The 19,871-nt window shown below is 28.7% G+C and overlaps 2 protein-coding genes across 4 annotated transcripts in view; one reads left to right on the forward strand and one right to left on the reverse strand.

The window, feature by feature from the left end:
• LOC129916155 (40S ribosomal protein S21) overlaps positions 1 to 19,871 on the forward strand; it is a 329,284-nt gene that overhangs the window by 119,270 nt on the left and 190,143 nt on the right. The window lies entirely within an intron of this gene.
• Positions 1 to 19,871, reverse strand: part of LOC129916146 (prolyl endopeptidase FAP) — a 119,453-nt gene that overhangs the window by 66,788 nt on the left and 32,794 nt on the right. For 2 of the 3 annotated variants that reach the window (XR_008772410.1, XM_055995945.1), the window contains exon 2: positions 13,469 to 14,206. The exons of the other annotated variant lie outside the window; for it this stretch is intronic. Coding sequence is in view for 1 of the 2 variants with exons in the window: in XM_055995945.1 (XP_055851920.1) it covers positions 13,469 to 13,498 (30 nt within the window). In the remaining variant the exon portion in view is untranslated. The remainder of the gene's footprint in view (positions 1 to 13,468; positions 14,207 to 19,871) is intronic. 3 annotated transcript variants of the gene reach the window in all.

Here is a 19,871-nt window from a genome sequence, read left to right on the forward strand (position 1 = left end):
AAACGAATACTCCACCCAAAAATGCTTCATTTCTGAGAAAATGGCAACACTGGTCGGTTTTCAGTTTTTTTGATCTAACTCGACATGGTTCAAAAAACACTTTTCATAGAAAATTTAATTTTCTGTCAAGTTAAGATGGTTAAAAAATACTTAGTTTATATTTAATCAATCCCTCGAAGTCTGTTTAATTTAAAAGTCTAAAAGCTACCAACGATTTTATCGAATTTTTAGAACTTGCTTTTAGCTAAAAAAAAAAGTCGAAAATATTTCAGTCGTTTTTTTGACAAAAAAAAAATAAAAATTGCTTATTATGAAATTATTTTACATCTACTTTATTTTATTAGTACAAAGTTTGGTCTCTTGATTTAGTACAAAAAAATAAAATCGTCAATTTAAAAAATTTTTTTTTTAATGATTTTAGGTTAGAATTTTAGTCAAAAATAATTTTTAAAATTTTTTAACCATCTTAAATTGACAGAAAATTTAATTTGCTATGAAAAGTGTCTTTGAACCATTTCAAGTTTTCGAGTTAGATAACAAAACAGAAATGTACCAATGGATTTAGTAGCATTTTTGGCTGAAGTATTCAGCAATAAAAACTCTTGAACTAATTTGTTCTATTTTTGGCTCTGGAGCTCCGGTCTATTAAATAGACAATAAAAAAGTTTTGTTTTTCTTAACATTGACGACAAGAAAATGAACATAATATTAAATTATTGAGTGCAAGTATTTATTTAATTTTTCTTAGGGTGTCTTGTCTAAGCATTTATTCATATTATTTGCACGTTGTCCACATGCACTGTGGCGTATACTTTCTTTTTTTTTTTACGTGATAACCATGGCAGCCACCACAAAAAAGTGACGCCATTTTCTAACGTTACAATCTCGCACTTTCGCAGTGCGGCAAAAAATTTCAATTCAAAATTAAAAATAAACTATTAGAGGTACAAAAATCTTCTATAGCTTATTTGAAAGATAATAACTTAAAGCTTAATCCAAATGAAGGATTTTTAAAAATTCCGTCATTTAATAGGGTAAACAGGGGTAAAACGGAAAGATGAAATTTGGGCTAAAATCTAAACGCGAAGTTGTAGAGAATTGATTTTTTTGCTATAAATAGATGACAATAATAGAATAGATTAAAGAATAACTGCGTTTAAGAAAAAATTCTTAAAAATTTTTAAACTAAGCTATAACGTTTTGTTTGAATGTTGTACACAATGTTGGGGCTATGAAAAAATGATGATTTTGGGTAAAGGAAATTTTTTTTGACAATTCTAAAGATGCCAGGGGAAAGATGAGGGAAAATAAAATAAGGGGTCTAATAGGGATTTTTTTCCAACACTCTGCGTTTCAAAATATGAATTTTTGAAAAGCACCTTGTTTTTTAGAGGTATTTTTGGGTAATTTTTGATTTGATTGATTTTTCTCAAACTTATAGGATTTTCATCGTTTTTTATTTGTATCTTTTTTTCTTTAACAGATACAGGAATAAAGTATATGGAGTAATGATAGACCATGACCACGACTAGATGTGTGCTAAGTTTTAATCATTTTCGTAAATACAATCTTGAGATAACGGTAAAATAAATAAATTTTAGAATTCAACAGGTTATAACTTTTGACCAAGAGCAGATAGAAATTTTATTAAACTTTTATGAGCATCCTGATACAATTACCTTTCATTTGGTATATAACACATAACGGTACCATAATCTTAGTCTGGAAATTCGACATGGTTGACTTTAAAAAAATTCTAACTTCTCTTGTAGGCATCTTTGAAATGAGATTGATACGTCATATGAAAGGTGAAATAATAAGCTTTCACATGGTATATATTTTTTTTATAGGATGTCAAACAAAAAAATTGATTCCATAGCGTGAGAACATAAAAATAAATGTTTTTTTTTTTTGCTTTTTTTAATGAAATTTGATCGAGTTCAAAAAATTCTAACTCTTTTTGTAGATGTCTCATAGACCTGATCGATATATATATTTTGAGCTAAGACAATAAGCTTTCAGATGGTATAAAATTTTTTACAAGTTGTTAGGGAAAAAATAGAATTAAGATAAAAGATAAAAATTCATGTTTCATGATCACAAGGATCCTGTTTAATGGGGTTCGTATGTACTTATATTTTTGCATTAACTTTGGCTGAGACGAAGGATCTTCTTAATTTCTAATCATTAAAATTCCTTCTTTTTAATTCTTGCTACATTGGTTTCGGGTCTTATGAAATAGATTTATCAATACATATTTTTTTTTTTATTAACATGAAATGAATGAGAAATGAATTTTTCTACAATAATTTTGCACAAAAGAACTGTATTATCTAAAATGGAAATTTTTTTTTAAATTCAAATGTTAAGCTATATTTCGCATATAAATTCTTAATCAACTAAAAAAATCATAAAAATTCAATGCAAAAATAAACTCATGCTACAATAATTCTATACATCCCACTTGATATCATATTCATTATGAAAAAAAAAAAAACAAACTCAAAATGAAATGAATGATATCTGAAACAGTGTGAAAACTTTCAAGTGAGATTTCAAAAAGTTTCTACTTCAATTCTTAGAACAAAAAAAAAAAAAAAATACAAGAAAAAAAAAAGAAAAATCTATTGAAAATGCAATTTCGATAAAAGTTTTACACAAAGAACACATATAACTTCGGAATTACTTTTTGAAATAAAAATAGAATTACAAAAAAAAAAAAAAAATTACACTTGAACTGCTTTTCTTTCACACAAAGTACAAACAACATGATAATAATCTTGCATAGTGTGCGCCACATGTAACTTACACCAGTACACCACCCCCATATGTGACCTTCTTTTCATGGAACTTTCTCGTCCTTATTTTTTTTTTTTTTTTTGGTTCTGTTTACTCTCTTCCTCTTCTAAGACATTGACACTGACATAAGTGAAATTTTCATGTTAAGCAGCCCAACAGAAGATAAGCACAGACAAAAAGGATTCAACACAAGAAAAATGAAACAAAACACAATTGCAAATGTATATTTTTGCATTTTGCACAAAAGTTTTTGCCCCCTTTCAAGTCTTGCCCTCCCCTCCCCTACACCACCGTTCCCTTCAGAGAATTTCATTTAAATATCAGTGTAGTGCAAATGTCGTCATCATCATCATTATTCCTGAATCATTGAGGGATATCCGAGGTGAAATGTGGTGAGATGGGTTAAAAGGGAGGTCAGGCGAGAGATAGAAAGAAGCTCAAGTAAACAGAATATTACAGTAAAATTATCCTTTACAATCCTTGCATTTGCTATGCAGACTGTCGTGGGAAAGAATCTGTGCAAAAGAAAAAAAAAAGAAACTGTCGCCCTCTAGGGGTGCAATTAACTTAAAAGTTTCATGTGCAGTGCAATCTGCATGTTGCATCCATAAAAAAAAAAATGTCCTTATAACCCTCCTTGCCATCTAAAGCCACACACATAGGTACACCGAAACCAAAACTCATTTGCACCGTGTTTTAGATTGGACAAACAGACATACAGATGCAGCAGAGGAGATTCCACATTATGCCAATTGAGAAAAATTTACACAAAGAATGTCTCTCTCGAATATATGAGGAAGAGGATTATGAAGGAGCAGAGCAATGCAGTGGTGGGTACAAAAAAAAAAAAAAAAGTAACACAAAACCTAGAGAAATATGTATTTTTGCTCTATGAATGCTAAAAGGAACGACATAACACGACGACGACGACACAGGATAACGTTGAGTTGGTTCATTTTATTGCACACTGAATGGGAGCCCCCATACGTGCAGTCAATTATAACAATTTTGCATAATTCACTTCCGTTCCGTACTGCGCCGGGTTTTCGGTTCGGTCTCGTTCTCGTACTTTATGCTGGTACTTGCAGCCATCATCATATCCTGTCAGGCTAAAGGAGTTGCGATGATGTTGAATAGGAATTGCGAAACGCATAGGATAATGTCATTAAATGGCACTTTTGTTCAAAAAAAAAACTCTTTATTCTCTTTTCATTCCTTTTTTTTTTTTTAATTTTTTTTGCAGTAATTCAATTCGGAGTCTCAAATATATTTAGATATATACACGAATTAATGCATTGCGGCACATTAATGAGGTCATCGAAGGAGAGATAAGTTTTTATTTTTTTTTTTGTAAAAAAGCTAATAATTTTGATTTACGAGCTACTTTTCATGATGAATAGGAAAAACAAAAAAAGGAATTGAAATAAGAATTCAGACAAGTTTATATCAATGAAACACCCTTGAATGTAAAGTTTTTCTATATACCGTAAGCTAAAAGATGCTTTTATTTAGCTAATTATTCCAGTCTAGAGAGTTAATTAATTGAGTTGTCTATGTGAAATGGAATAGGTATCTCTTCAAAGAATTTATAAATTAAATGAGATGTTATTTAAAAAAAAAAAATTGTTAAAACAGTTTTTTAACATGATTTATTTATTTAAGGATAATGGAGTATAAAAATTCGTTTAAGGTTTTACTTATCTATTAGTTTTGATTGAATGGTATTTTGTAAGGATTTGTTTTTAAATTTCCTAAAAAAAATATTTTTAACAACAAGGAAGTTTATTAAAAAAGCAAAATAACTTGTGTATATTTTTTTTAAAAGTAAATTTACATGGATTAAAAAAAAAATATTAGCAAAGCTACAATTTCCAAAAAAAAGAAAAAATAAATTGATCATTTTGCCAGTTACTTACATTATGAGGTTCAGTCTCATTTTAGCGGAATCTTGAATAAAAGGAAAACTGATCGAGCTACAAAATTGAGGTTTAAACGTTTCATCAGAGTCTAGGTTATTTCAAACTTCTGCTCAAAAATCCTTTTGTATTTTGCATTTTTTGGATTTTGAAGGATTTTTTTAAACGAAACCTTGAATATTTTTAAAAATGTTTGATGTACAAAATTAGGGTTTGCTTCAAAAATTTTGTTTTTAAAAAGAATTACAATTACTGGCAAAAGAAATAAATTGAAAAAATTATGCTTTTAAAATGTCTCCTGACCAAACCGGAAGTGTCCTTTTTAAACATCAGATTTATTTTGGCGGAAAATTCAATAGCTAAAAAACTAAAAAGTAATCCTCTATAACCCTATTCGAAGTATTGCAATTTTTTTGACAACGAATGATTTTGAAAAAAGGAGTTTTTAAATCCGTTGCAGATTAGTAAAACAAGCTAAGAATACAAATTACAGACAAGAAAGGAATTTTTTATAAACATATTAAATTTTTTTATCTTCAAGTCCAATACTGATAACGTCTCATAAACCGATGAACCATGGCAGCCACCACAAAAATTTGTCACCATTTTTTCCCGTTCCACTCTCGCACTTTCGCAGTGCGGCAAAAAATTTTAATTAAAAATTAAAAATAAACTATTAGAGATACAAAAATCTTCTATAGTTTATTTGAAAGATAATAACCCAAAGCTTAATCTAAATGAAGGATTTTTAAAAATTCCGTCATTTAATAGGGTAAACAGGGGTAAAACGGAAAGATGAAATTTGGGCTAAAATCTAAACGCGAAGTCGTAGAGAGTTGATTTTTTTGCTATATATAGATAAAACTAATTTAAGAATAACTGCATTTAAGAAAAAATTCTAAAAATTTTTGAAACTAAGCTACATCGTTTTGTTTGAACATTGTACACGTGTTGGGGCTATGACAAAATGATGATTTTGGGTAGGGGAAATTTTTTTGAAAATTCTTAAAGTGCCAGGTGAAAGATGAGGGAAAAGAAAGCAGGCTTTTGATATACGGATTTTTTTCCAACACTCTGCGTTTCGAAATATGAATTTTTGAAAACACCTTGTTTTTAGGGGTATTTTTGGGTAGTTTTTGATTTTTAGATTTTTTGGAGCGTTCAAAAAATCTCAAACTTATAGGACATGTAGATTTTGGCCTCATGCATACATGGATCGTTTAGTGAGTTTTGACTGAATAAAGAAAAGAGTTTTTAAAAAACACGTTTTTTGACCGTTTTTAACCGATTTTTAACGTTTTTTATTTTTATCTTTTTTTCTGTAATAGATGCAGGAATAAAGTATATGGAGTAATGATAGATCATGACCACGACTAAATGTGTGCGAAGTTTCAATCATTTTCGTAAATACAATCTTGGGATAACGGTAAAATAAAATTTTATAATTCAACAGGTTATAACTTTTTACCAAGAGCAGATAGAAATTTTATTAAACTTTTATGAGCATCCTGTTACAATTACCTTTCATTTGGTATATCACACATAACGGTAGACTAACTACAAGCTACACAATGTTAAATCAAGAAACTTGCGAAAAACCTCAAAACACCAGTGGAGATCTGTTGAACCGCGAACAGCCACCAGTGTGGGAAGTACCGTAATCTCAGTCTGGAAATTCGAAAATTCGACATTGTTGACTTTAAAAAATTCTTACTTCTCTTGTAGGCATCTTTGAAATGAGATTGATACGTCATATGAAAGATGAAATAATAAGCTTTCACATGGTATATATTTTTTATAGGTTGTCAAACAACAAAAATTGATTCCATAGCGTGAGAACATAAAAATAAATGTTTTTTTGTTGCTTTTTTTAATGAAATTTGATCGAGTTCAAAAAATTCTAGCTCTTTTTGTAGATGTCTCATAGACCTGATCGATATATATATTTTGAGCTAAGACAATAAGCTTTCAGATGGTATAAAATTTTTATAGGTTGTTAGGAAAAAAAAATGGAATTAATGACGTGAGAAGATAAAAATTCATGTTTTTTTTGCTTTTTTTTTGATGAAAATGATTGTTTTCAATAAATTATTTTTATACTTTTTGCGCATTGTAAAAATTTAAAAATGGTTTTATTCTTAAGAAGAAATTTTTGGCTTTTAAATTGCAAAATTTTTTTTTGTAAGCTTTTAAAATAAAAAATTAATATAATGAGAAAATAAAAAAGGTATTTTTTTCTTGTAAATTATGATTTTTTTAAAAAAGTTAACGCTTCAATTTTCTCATTTTAAACAAAAACACACAACCTGTTTTCTGACGACGCTATCACGTAAAATCATCGTCCGTAAACCGGCTTTACATAGAAACCTCTTGTTTTTTTTAATTTTGATATCAACATCACGCATTTATGCACTTAACTATTTTCTGTCATTGCAACTGACTGATAGTTAATCCATTAAAAATAAATTAAGATACCTGAAGGTTGTGTTCATTGACTAAATAATAAAAGCCAGTTCCTCCCAAGAGAAATTTTCATAAAAAATATTGAGTTGTTATTTTGATTAAAAGCATTTGATTCCCAAATGACCAGATAGTTAATTTATATTTCTTTTTATTTAAATTATAAACAAAAAATAAAGAAATATATTCAAATCAAAATCACTTATTTCAATAGTGTTATCCTGTTTAAAAAAAATACCAACTGTATCTCGAAATTGTGTTGACTAGTTGTCATCAAATTCGAAAATCAGATTATCATCACCATGGCTATACTCTTCTAACCACATCATGATAGTTCCATTTGAAATTTTAACGAAATAAAACAATTGAAAATATGTTCTAATTTGCATATAAATTTCGAAAGAGATATTTGGTATTCAATTTGACTGACCATATACAGAGATTGCAAATCCTAAAACGAGCCAATTTAAATCGCAAAATAAATCAATTTTTGATCGAATTAATTGATGTTATTTTGATTTTTAAAACAATACCTTAAACACAAAAGTTTTTGATACAACAAAAACAGGATAAAATGTGTTTCTGTCATGTTTGTTTGAAAGGTAAAAAAAGTTTTAACTTTTAAACAAAAAAAAAATATAATATAAATAAAAATAAAAGTTACCCAAAATATCGATTGAAGGATTTATTTCCATACAAATTCATAGCTGAAAAAAAAAAACAATACAGAACCGAAATAAATGGAGCGAATTATTGATCCATTTTTTTTTTTTTGTTTTTGCTGTCTGTTTGTTTTGTTTTCCTCTGTTAGCTGACTAACCTTTTTTTTCTTTTGTTTCTCTTTTCCACTGATTATATTTAAATTCAGAATAAATATATAATTTAGGTTCCTATATCGTGTATCTGTTTATGTGTAGGTTTATATTTGGAGAACAATTACGAATTGTACAAAATATATTCGCATGAGTAACGCGATTGATGGAATTTTTCCACGATAAATCAACAGAACATTTTTTTATAGTCAGCAAAGCGATCATTGGGATTAAATTGTTTCATAAAGGTTAGAGGTCAAAACTGGATGTTAAATGAAATTTCTATACTTTTAAAAATAAAGGATTGTTCATGTTAACGAAATAATTGTGTATTTTCAATTTTATTTCATCGAGAAAACTTATTGTCACAAAACCAAACATTTCTACGATATTTTCCTAACTTCCTACGTCACAGAAATCATTACTTTAATAGACAAAATAATTCTTGGAAATTAAATGAATTATGGGCACAATTATAATATTTTGATAGAGCAAAAAGAAAAGTTCACTATGACGTATACGTAACATAAATTTTCAAACTTAAATTAAAAACACAAAATTTTAACTGCTGTGATTAACAGACGATATGTAAACATGACCAACATAGTTATTTTATAATATTTTTTTAATGTTGGTCTTTTTTTTTAATTAATTTCACCTCAAAACACGAGGTAAGATGTTGTTTACACATCAAAAATCACATGTGATTACACGAAAGTGTAGCTTTTGGTTTGGCGTTTGGTTTTAAGTTGAACATTCAAAAGAAATTTTTTTTGGAACGATTAAAGGCAAACCATACGTAGCTTTAATTTTTTAGTTGGAATTCATTTTTTTTTAATGAAATATTAAATTTGCGTAAAGGGTCATCATGGTGTATGAGCAACCTTTTTTTTTTATGTTTGCAATATTCAGGCAATCTTTGTTGAAATATTGAGTGGCTCCCTTAATATGAAAGAAGAAGTATGATTTAGGTGATTTCCTTGTAGAGGAAAAAAAAAGATCAAAAATGAATATTTTGAGCCATTCTAAGTATAATTAATTAATAATTTTTTTCCTCACATTCCAAAAGTCTTGATAAATTTATTATTGAAAAAAAAACAACGGTTTGAAGTTTTAATTATGTACATATTTCTCATTTTTAATTTGTTTTTAGTCTAAAGAAAATATGTTTTACTCTATAATTTTTTAGACAATGTTTATTACTTTAAGTTCTGAGAAACAAAATTAAAAAAAGAGGTTGTCTGTAAAGCCGGTCTACGGACGATAATTTAACGTGATAACGTCGTCCGAAAACAGGTTGTGTGCTTTTAAAATGAGTCAATTGAAGCGTTTACTTATTTCAAACAATCATAGTTTACAAGAAAAAGCTAAGAAAAAATACCTTTTTTATTTTCTCATTATATTAATTTTTTTATTTTAAAAGCTTACAAAAAAATTATGCAATTTAAAAGCCAAGTATTTCTTTTTCAGAATAAAACCATTTTTAAATTTTTACAATGCGCAAAAAGTATAAAAATAATTTATTGAAAACAATCATTTTCATCAAAAAAAAAGCAAAAAAAAAACATGAATTTTTATCTTCTCACGTCATTAATTCCATTTTTTTCCCTAACAACCTATAAAATATTTAAGACCATCTGAAATCTTATTGTCTTAGCTCAAAATATATATATATCGATCAGGTATATGAGACATCTACAAAAAGAGCTAGAATTTTTTGAACTCGATCAAATTTCATTAAAAAAAGCAAAAAAACTTTTATTTTTATGTTCTCACGCTATGGAATCAATTTTTTTGTTTGACAACCTATACAAAATTTTATACAACGTGAAAGCTTATTATTTCACCTTTCATATGACGTATCAATCTCATTTCAAAGATGCCTACAAGAGAAGTTAGAATTTTTTAAAGTCAACAATGTCGAATTTTCGAATTTCCAGACTGAGATTACGGTACTTCCCACACTGGTGGCTGTTAGCGGTTCAACAGATCTCCACTGGTGTTTTGAGGTTTTTCGCAAGTTTCTTGATTTAACATTGTGTAGCTTGTAGTTAGTCTACCGTTATGTGTGAATTTTATTTTACCGTTATCTCAAAATTGTGTTTACGAAAATGATTGAAATTTGAAACACACATTTAGTCGTGGTCATGCTCTATCATTACTCCATATTTGTATTCCTGTATCTATTAAAGAAAAAAAGATAAAAACAAAAAAACGATGAAAATCGGTTAAAAACGACCAAAAAACGTTTTAAAAAAAAAAACTTGTTTCTTCTGTTATTCAGTCAAAACTCACTCATTCACTATGCACATGTATGTATAAGGCCAAAACCTACATGTCCTATAAGTTTGAGATTTTTTGAACGCTCCAAATAAAAGCTAAACATCATCATTGTGTCATAGCACACGTGTACAACGTTCAAACAAAACGTTATAGCTTAGTTTCAAAATTTTTTAGAATTTTTTCTTAAATACAGTTATTCTTAAATTAATCTATCTATAGCAAAAAAAAATCAATTCTCTACGACTTCGCGTTTAGATTTTAGCCCAGGTTTCATCTTTCCGTTTTACCCCTGTTTACCCTATTAAAAGACGGAATTTTTAAAAATCCTTCATTTGGATTAAGCTTTAGGTTATTGTTATTATCTTTCAAATTAGGTATAGAATATTTTCTTATCTCTAATAGTTTTTTTTTTTAATTTTGAATTGAAATTTTTGCCGCACTGCGAAAGTGCGAGAGTGGCACGGGAGAAAATGGCGTTACTTTTTTGTGGTGGCTGCCATGGTTCATCGATTTATAAGACGTTATCACGTCAAAAAAGAAAAAAAACTTTCTAAACAAGCAAACAACAAATAACAAATAAAAAAAAAAAATCATAATTAATACAAAATTGTTGTATTCCTCAAGAGTTCACTTGATCAAATTGCTGCTGACTCAAACTGTATATACACTTCAATCGCAACCTTCATCACAAAACAAAAGAAAAACTATATTGCTTCATCAGCAAAACAGAAAAAACTGAAAACATTGCGAAAAAAATACAACTTTTCTATTATTTTCATTTGTTCAAAATAATTAGAATGGTAAAAGTTAGAGCAACATTATTATCGTTTGTGATAGTTGAAGAGAGAGAGCTATACACTATACTCTCTCATATCATCATCCATTCTTTATGAATTTAACCACCAAGTGAAATTCCTGAGTTGCCCTATCACTTTTTCGAAAACAATTCAAAAACTTTTTCCGATGTACCAGAGTACTGCGGTGATATGACGCTTATGGTGGAGGAGGACAAAGAACAATGCAATGAATATAAGGATTTCAGATTTTTAGATGAAGCACAACATCATTCTCTTTTTTCACCTTATTTTGTATGAAAGAAAATTTTTCTTCCTTCCATTTTTCCATTTTATTTTTATGAAAAGGTGAATCAGTTTGTGCATCAGCATCAGATTTATGTTGGAACATAAAATACATGATATTATTAAGATATGAAGGAGGAAGAAGGAGGAGTTTTTTTTTGAAAAAGAGAATTGTTGCTCATCAAGGGAAAGCGATATAAAATTTTATAACGATTTTCCTATAATAAACTTGGGTCAAACACACAATTCGAATAATGTGAGAGTTTACATGATGAAGTTCTTCTTTGGGGGTACAAAACATATTAACCAGAAGGGTTATATAGCTTCAATCTTTTTTTTTTCGACCAAACACAGACATTCAAAATGAGGGAACAATGGATGATGAGGGAACAAATGATGGGATCCAAAGATAGGGTGTTATGGTGGTGTTGGTATTTTGTATTAAGATAATGTTTCCATTTTGTTAATGGTGATTTCATTGTGATATGAAATTTTCATTTTCTATAGAATTTTTTTTTGTTCCTTTTTTCTTCTACTCTTTCGTTTGCAGCTTCGTTTATAATGGATAAATTTAAAGAAGAATGTTTTAATAATTTAAGAAGTTTAAATGAAGAAAGTTTTGGGAAAAATAGACAAATATTACTGTACTTAGAAATTATTCGTTCACTCTGGTGTATACGTATTTTTTTTTTTTTTTTTTCCTGATAAAGTTGTGTCTCATAGTTTCAGATTTTTTGTGTTTGCATTGTTATTAATTAAAATAATTATATTAAAGGCAATTTCCATACATGAACGTTTTTAGACTATAAAAAATATTTTGGATGTTAACCATTAACGTACAAATGAGATGGAAATAATTATTCAACTGTGTGGGTCTGACCACATGAGAAACAATTTTTGGTAAAAAAAAAAAGACTATTTATAACCTCTTGTTATTTACCAAATAAGTTTGAACCCGACTTCAAAAACGGTATAAAGATGTTCAAGTAGCCTCACTTTTAACAAAAATGGTCAATCAATTTCGAACTTAGGCCTTTTCGATATTATATAAAAAAAAACTGGACAAACTTTAACTGCTTTTTTTAATACAAATTTGACTTTTTAGAATCGTTACGTGTTTAACGCTCCGTAAATGTTATGGTAACGGATTTAATAACAGGTTGTATAAGAGGTAGAAAGAAAGGAAACGAACGTTTAAAAAACGTATTACCAAACAATCTTAAATGTAGCTAGGTTTTAATTAAAAAAAAAACAGGTTATTTTATAACTTTTTATAACTTTTAATCTGAAAATCAGAAATTATTTTTAAATAAGAATATAACTTTTTTCCCTTTTTTTAAATGCAGAGCACAAAAGAACCACAATGTAACAGCTCTACTCTTATAGAACCTCTAAACAATGGTATTGTTATAGACCTCGTTGTTTATAGAAGCCGCCAATGTTAATTTTTGCTTCCTGTATTAAAAAGTAACAATTTAACTTGCCATAAACATAAAAAAAAAAAAACAAAAAATCTTATTTTCCTCAAATGCTTTTTTATACTTAAATGGCGCCCAACGAAGAATTTTTTTTTTATCATATCTATTTCCATCTAAGAAATATCCCCTAATAATTAAGTATGGACAATTTAATGTTAAATCATTATTCTTAAATGTTATATTTCTTCCATTAATTTAACATAATGTTTACCTGAATACATTATATTAATATAAATCCATTAAGGAAATTAACATTTTAAGCTTTTAACTTATGCATAAATGTAAACATAAAACAGTAAGAGGATCCTCATCTCTATCAAGATTTTTCTCTCACCTTTGTGGAGTAAAATTAAAAAAAAAAAATCGTTAAAAAAAAATTTACACCAAATCACCAAAGTAATATCTTCAATTATTCATCATTCATCTTAAAAAAAAAAAAAAATCTCAAAAAAAAAAAAAATTTCCGCATAATTAAGCCTCATCGCCATTTTAACTTTGTTTCATAAATAATTTTTTTTTATCTCTTAAGTTAAATATATGTAAATAGATTTAGTTCTTGAATTGAACAACACATTTTTACTACTTCAAATGAAAAAAAAAAAAAATAAAAAAAAAAGAAAAAAAAAGTTATATTAAATTACCTCATCGTCGTAATTATCCGTTTCGGGCATTTCTTACACCAAATATATAACGTTACTCGCACTTTTGCAAAAAAAAAAAAAATGAACACAAACAACCGAACCACAAAAAAGAAACAAAAAAAAAATAAGAAATCACTTAAGACCCGAATTTAGCAGCAGTCGTCTCCTTCTTAGTAGTGTGCTCCTTGAAGGACCTCTTTTCTTGATGATGGGGAGGACAGGCACTTTTACACCAGACCAGCAACAAAAAAAAAAAAAACAACGTATCCCACGACTTCTTAGTGTATTCCAACACCTGTGGACGACGAAGACGAAAACGTATACAAAAAGGACGACGACGAGGACGATGAAGACGAAGATGATGCCATCCAACTACCCACCACACAAAACGCAAAAACTCCTCGTCTCATAATGTGTGTTCAAGAATGAAATAAAATCTCTCAACTTTTTTTTTGCTTGTTCGAGTGTCCTTTTTTTCTTCCTTTCGCCCCAAGAGATATATCCTTGTTGCAAATATTTTATGTCCTTTTTTTTTTTTTTGAAGATTTATGTGAGAATTATTTTCTCCTTTTTTTATTTTTCGAAAATAAATAAAAACTTTAAGAAAATGATGTCCTTCATGCGAATGTTGATTCTTTTTTTTTTTTCTGTATTGATGTGACGAACGAACGTTGGGGTAGGATGATGTGTTTTTTATTTTTTATTTAAAGACAAAATTCAATTTGCATGGGCATTCTCCTGAAAGTGCATTAAAAATGTTTAACATGAGTAAAATCGTTAAATAATCTTTTTTTTTTTTTTATGTCCCTTCAAAGGACTTTAAAAGTGTGCTAGTGTGCTACGGGGGATATACAAGAGGTGTGAGTGGAAGTGATAGTTGTACATTAGAAAAGATAGATACCATCAGCTAGACTGTGCATGCTGCACAACATGCAATTTATATTTATATGTAGTTTGTGTGAGAGGAGTGTAGTATGTTTGCAAACGATGACTGCTTTTTGGTCTTTGTGAGTTCATTTTATACGCATATCCTGTGTGACTGTGATGATGTTGAAGTATGTATTTATGTGTGTTTAGTGCTTTTAGTGCGAGAGCTAATGGCATGCATGTTTAGAGGACTCTCCACACTCTGTGACTTCTCTCTACTTCTACTTCTAGTTTCTACTTCAAACTCAACTTAACTCAACTCAACTACTATCATCATGCTTTATCGTGTCTTAAGTGATAAAAAAAAAAAATACATAAACAAAAAAACCAAAAAAAGTACAGAGTGCAAGGATAATGTTTGTATTAAGCTTGTTAGTTAAAATGATATTTTTCAATTTTGTGTTGAAAGACTTTATTTTATTTTTTTTCTTTTGTCGTGTTGGGTTGTTAGATATTTTGTGTTTAATGATTTTGGGTGTAAGTAGCCAATGTGTTTTATGTTCTCTATCTGAAAACTTTATATTTTAGATCTTGAACATAATTTCTTTTAATATTAAAAATAAATCAATAGCTGGCGCCCAACGTGAGATTTTGTTTTTTTAATGGATTTCAAAACTCTTGTATTTTTTTTAAAGAAACTTGCTTGAATTTATCTTTTACATCCAGTTAATTTTTTTAAATGGCGCCCAACGTGAATTCCTACATATTCTTTTCCAGTTTTCAGTTTTGTAATAAATAAGAAGATACACTTGATATCAGTTCTTTTAGAAAACTATACATTTTTCAAAAATAAAACAAAAAATAAAACAATAAAATGTTTAACTGGCGCACAACGTGAGAAATTCATAGTTCTTTGTAAAATTCATCTTTTCGTTCAATAGTATTTTCTTAAAAGCAAAAAATAATAAATTATAACTAATCAATTGGAGTTACAAAAATAAACTCACTAAATGTAACTTCCTTAATTTGGTATGTTTGTTCATTAAATGGCGCCCAAAGTAGATATTTATTTCATATTTTTGTATTTACCTTCAAATTTTCTTACCAAATCACAATTTTTGGTTTTGAAAATGACACACTAATTGAAAACACGTAAGGGGGCGCCCAACGTGAAAATCATGCAAAAATTCGGCAATTTAATTGTATTTTTTAAAGAAAATAACAATGACTTCTTGGCCTTTTAAATATACATAGATATGAGTATCTACTGAATTTCATCCTCAATTTTCAATTATTTGAACGTATTGCAAATGACGTCTAATTTTTTAACTGGCGCCCAACGTGGGTTTTGATTATTTAAAAAAAAAAAATAATATTATTGCTTTGAGTTCTTAAAGGCAGATTCCCCTGAAATGGCAGCTAGAACAGATTTAACCATTTAAATGGCGCCCAACGTATTAATATTTTTACTCATAACTGATTTATTTTTATTCACATTTTTTATATTTGAACAAAATAATACCCAACTTTCATGAATAAAATAAAGGATTATATGTATGTTACGATGATGTACGATGTTTTGAACCTAGGCCTAACAAAGCTAAATCTACTAATCTCAAATTAAGACAACAATGTTTATCACCTTCTTTATGTACTCTCCAGAATGAATATACTCGATGTTGTTTATCCTTTATTTTCTTCTTTATGACCCTTGATTTTTTTTTAAATTGAGGTTTGTGTAAACTTAACATACCTATACTCTACTCATGTAACGTAAGAAAACATGTAGATACTCGGTTAGAAGGCTTCAACGGCTGCTTGTATTTACCACACTTAAAAATCATTCAGACGAAAGAATACATTCCATTGATTTTTTTTTTGTTTTTTTTTGTTTTTTTTTTTTTTTTTTTTAAGAAGGATTTAGCCTCTGGATAAGGTTAGATTGTATGGTGTACTTCTAAAGAAAAACACTGATTTTTTTGTGATTATATACCGTAAAGGATAATGGAAAAACAAGGCCATTTTTATCTTATAACAACGAGGATTTATGTCTGTTTTTTATGTATACCTCAATGATGGAGGCATTTTTTTTTTTTTTTTTTGAAACAGAAACACAAAATATTTTGCCTCAATGGATTTTGTTTTCCTTGCATTATTAAATGAAAATGAAGCAAAAAAAATCTTGGGTTTAGATATTTTCACTAATATAATGGATATTAGACAGCCAAAATCCAAGGAGACTCATCATTTTTTTTTTTTTTTGCGGAATTTTGGTGTTTTTATTAATGTTTTTTATTGTTCGTTAAATTGCCACTAAACAAAGAAATATACAAACAAACAAAAAAAAATGCGGTTCAATTTTTTGTTTTTAAAAAGATTGTTTATTTTAAATAGATTGTAGATTTATAATCATTTGACATATTAAAGAGTCTAGTTTTTAAGATTGATAGCTTTTTTTGTATATTTTTTTTTTTTTTTTTTTTTTTTTTAATCCCGGTTTAGTTCCCAAAAAGTTCCTGATAAAACATTATACTGAACAAAGAAATCTACTAAATTAAATTGCTTGTATTCATAAAGCTGCTTAGTATTATTTAACTGGCGCCCAACGTGAGGATTTCTTAGTGAAAAACCAGAGAGTGGATCTAAACTTGAAGACTTCAAAGAATATTAAACACACTTAAATGCAAGAAAATGGACTGATTTTTTAGTCAAGTTGAAAGAAAGGCATACATTGTCAATTGGCGCCCAACGTGAAGATTTTTTTAAAGAAAAGGCAAGTGAATGTGAGTGGATGGCGGCTAACGTGCAGACTTCAAAATAAGAAGGCAATAGAGTCAATTTGTATTATACATAATCGTAGGCAGCATTTGCTTGTTTAATGTTGTTCTATTGTTATAAGGAATTGCGAATTAAATGTAGTTTTTTTGCTTACTTAATGTTGTTATTTGGGGTTATATGTAAAATATTAGAGTTGCAAGCTTATTTCTTAGTTTCTAGAATCGTATCTACTGTTTTAAATAATTTTTCAAAAAAAAAAAACTTAATTTCATTGGCGCCCAACGCGGATACTTTGTATAAAACTGTCAAAATAGCACTATGCATTGTTTGTTTGGTAAATATTTATGTCGTTTGAGACATAATTTTTTATAACAATGCTTCTTTTAATTGAATCTTGACAAACGAGAATTTATTTATTATGGCGCCCAATGCGAGGTTACTATACCAGTAACTTTCAATGATGATAAGCGTATTTTAATTTTTCATTTCATGTAACTCCTTCATTTATGCTGTTTTTGCCATTTTAATATTTATAAACTTTCTTTTTGGAAGAGGCTATACTGATTCCACTGGCGCCCGTGGGGATTTGATAATAAATTTTCAAAAAAAAATCATTTTTTATTAAAGATACTAAACAAATTTCGAAAATTATTTACTACAAAAGCTGCTAAATTGATACTTTTCAAAGAAGAATTAATTTAAAATAGCGCCCAACGTATATAAAACATTTAATATTGACAATCTACACTCAATCAATATCTAAATCAAACATTTCCAACACAATACTTCACTCAATTGGTATCGAATATCCAATTATCAACTCCATTCACATACACACAGAGAGAAGTTAATTAACTTAAGTGTCCTTAAAACTGGATCACAAAACTTGGAAATAAATTTAATTAACACACTTAACTTCCACAACTTCCTTTATTAAAACTTTTCCCTTAAAAACTATCCTCAATATCATCATCATACCTACCACAATCATCATTCAACTCTTTCGATTTCTATACGAAAAAACAACAAAACATACTCAAAAAAAAAAAATAAAACTCTATCAATGTAAGTTCTTCTGATTCAAGTGCATATTCATCGGATTCAATTGGATTTGGCAATTCACAGATGGCCACTGACCAAGAAGAATCCCGGTAACCAGTCATATTATTGCCTGTTGACTGTGTTGCTGTTCGTCTTTTTTCACTTTTTTGTTCGTTTCATTTACGATCTAGTTTATGTGGTCTTGTTCAGACAATTTTTGCCTCTCAATTTATAGGTGAAACCATATGGAGAGTCCAATAGAGAAAGATAAAAGCTATAAAAAAGGGAAATGCAACCAGAGATAATTGAGGAAAAAAAATCTCATTCTCTCCTTCAAACATGGCAAAACTTTTTGAATGCACATTCGAAAGAGCAAGAAAAAGTAATCTCGCAATCTCTTGCTACTTTTGGACGAGATACCTCAAAGTCTATTAGGTTTTTGTGGTAGTTTCATCTTTTTTCATTGCTTTTTTCTTCGTATTTTCCTTTAAACTAAATTAATGCAGCTCAAATGTTATAAATATACACTGAGAAAAAATGTACCAAATCTGGCGCCCAACGGGAGGACACTTTAAATATTTAATTGAGGCAAGTTCTTTTAGACTTTCATGAACTAATGTCTCTAAAATTAAGAAAGTTGTGCTCCTTTAGTTGAAAGTTATTGGTCTTGCATAGAATCATGACTTGATTTAATTGGCGCACAACGTGAGGAATTTATTTTGATTTCTCAAAAGACATAAAGATTTTTATGACCAAAAGCAAATAAAAATTTTAAATTTACGCTGATAAAAAGATTTCGAATTGTCTGTAAGTCTGTAAAACCAGTTAATCTGGCGCCCAACGTGAAGACCCTTTAACGATAATTCTTATTTGTGACCTAGTTACCTAAGTTTTTTATTCACAAAAGAAGCCTCTGTAGCTTCGTCAGTATAAAGTAAATGATTTTGCTTGAAATATGGCTTGATTTAGGTGGCGCCCAACGTGAGAACACTTAAGAAAACTCAAAGAAAGAAGCAAACAGAAATCAACGTATTTTTTTTTTTCAACTACAAATCTACTGGATCGAGAACTGAAACAAAATTAAATTTAAATGGTGTCCAACGCCATCTCAAGTTCTAAAAGAGTATCCAAGAGCATCACTGATTTCTTTAAAATTAAAGTAAACTAGCTCCCAACGTGAGAAATTTGAATAAATTCCAATGAAGATTGGCAATTTTTTCCATCTTTTATAGAATAAAACTGTTTTAATTTTTTGTTTAATTTTATAAAAAAGAACCAAGTTTCAAGATCAGATTTAACTGGCGCCCAACGTGAGTTATTTGGTAGTAATTTGACGAAAAACCATTGTCATAATTTCAATAATTTTTGTTTCCTTCCAATCTATAAGGTTGGCAATGATCTTGTTTAGAAACATAAATTGTCTTTTAAATGGCGCCCAACGTGAGGATCTTTCAATAATTTGTTAAAAAAGACGTTTAGAAAATATTTGTTGAGATTTTTTTCTTCTACCAATTCGTAAGGTAGAATGATCTAACCTAAAACACGAATCGATTTTTAAATGGCGCCCAACGTGAGGGTCTTGCAATTAGTGTTTTTCTCCTATCAATCTGTAAGGTACGGAATGATCATGCATAGAAACATGAATTGACTTTTAAATGGCGCCCAATGTGAGAATGTGGACTGTTCAAGGGGTGCTTATTATATTTTATTTATCAAA

The sequence above is a fragment of the Episyrphus balteatus genome, chromosome 3 (assembly GCF_945859705.1).
Source record: "Episyrphus balteatus chromosome 3, idEpiBalt1.1, whole genome shotgun sequence".
Lineage (NCBI taxonomy): Eukaryota > Metazoa > Arthropoda > Insecta > Diptera > Syrphidae > Episyrphus > Episyrphus balteatus.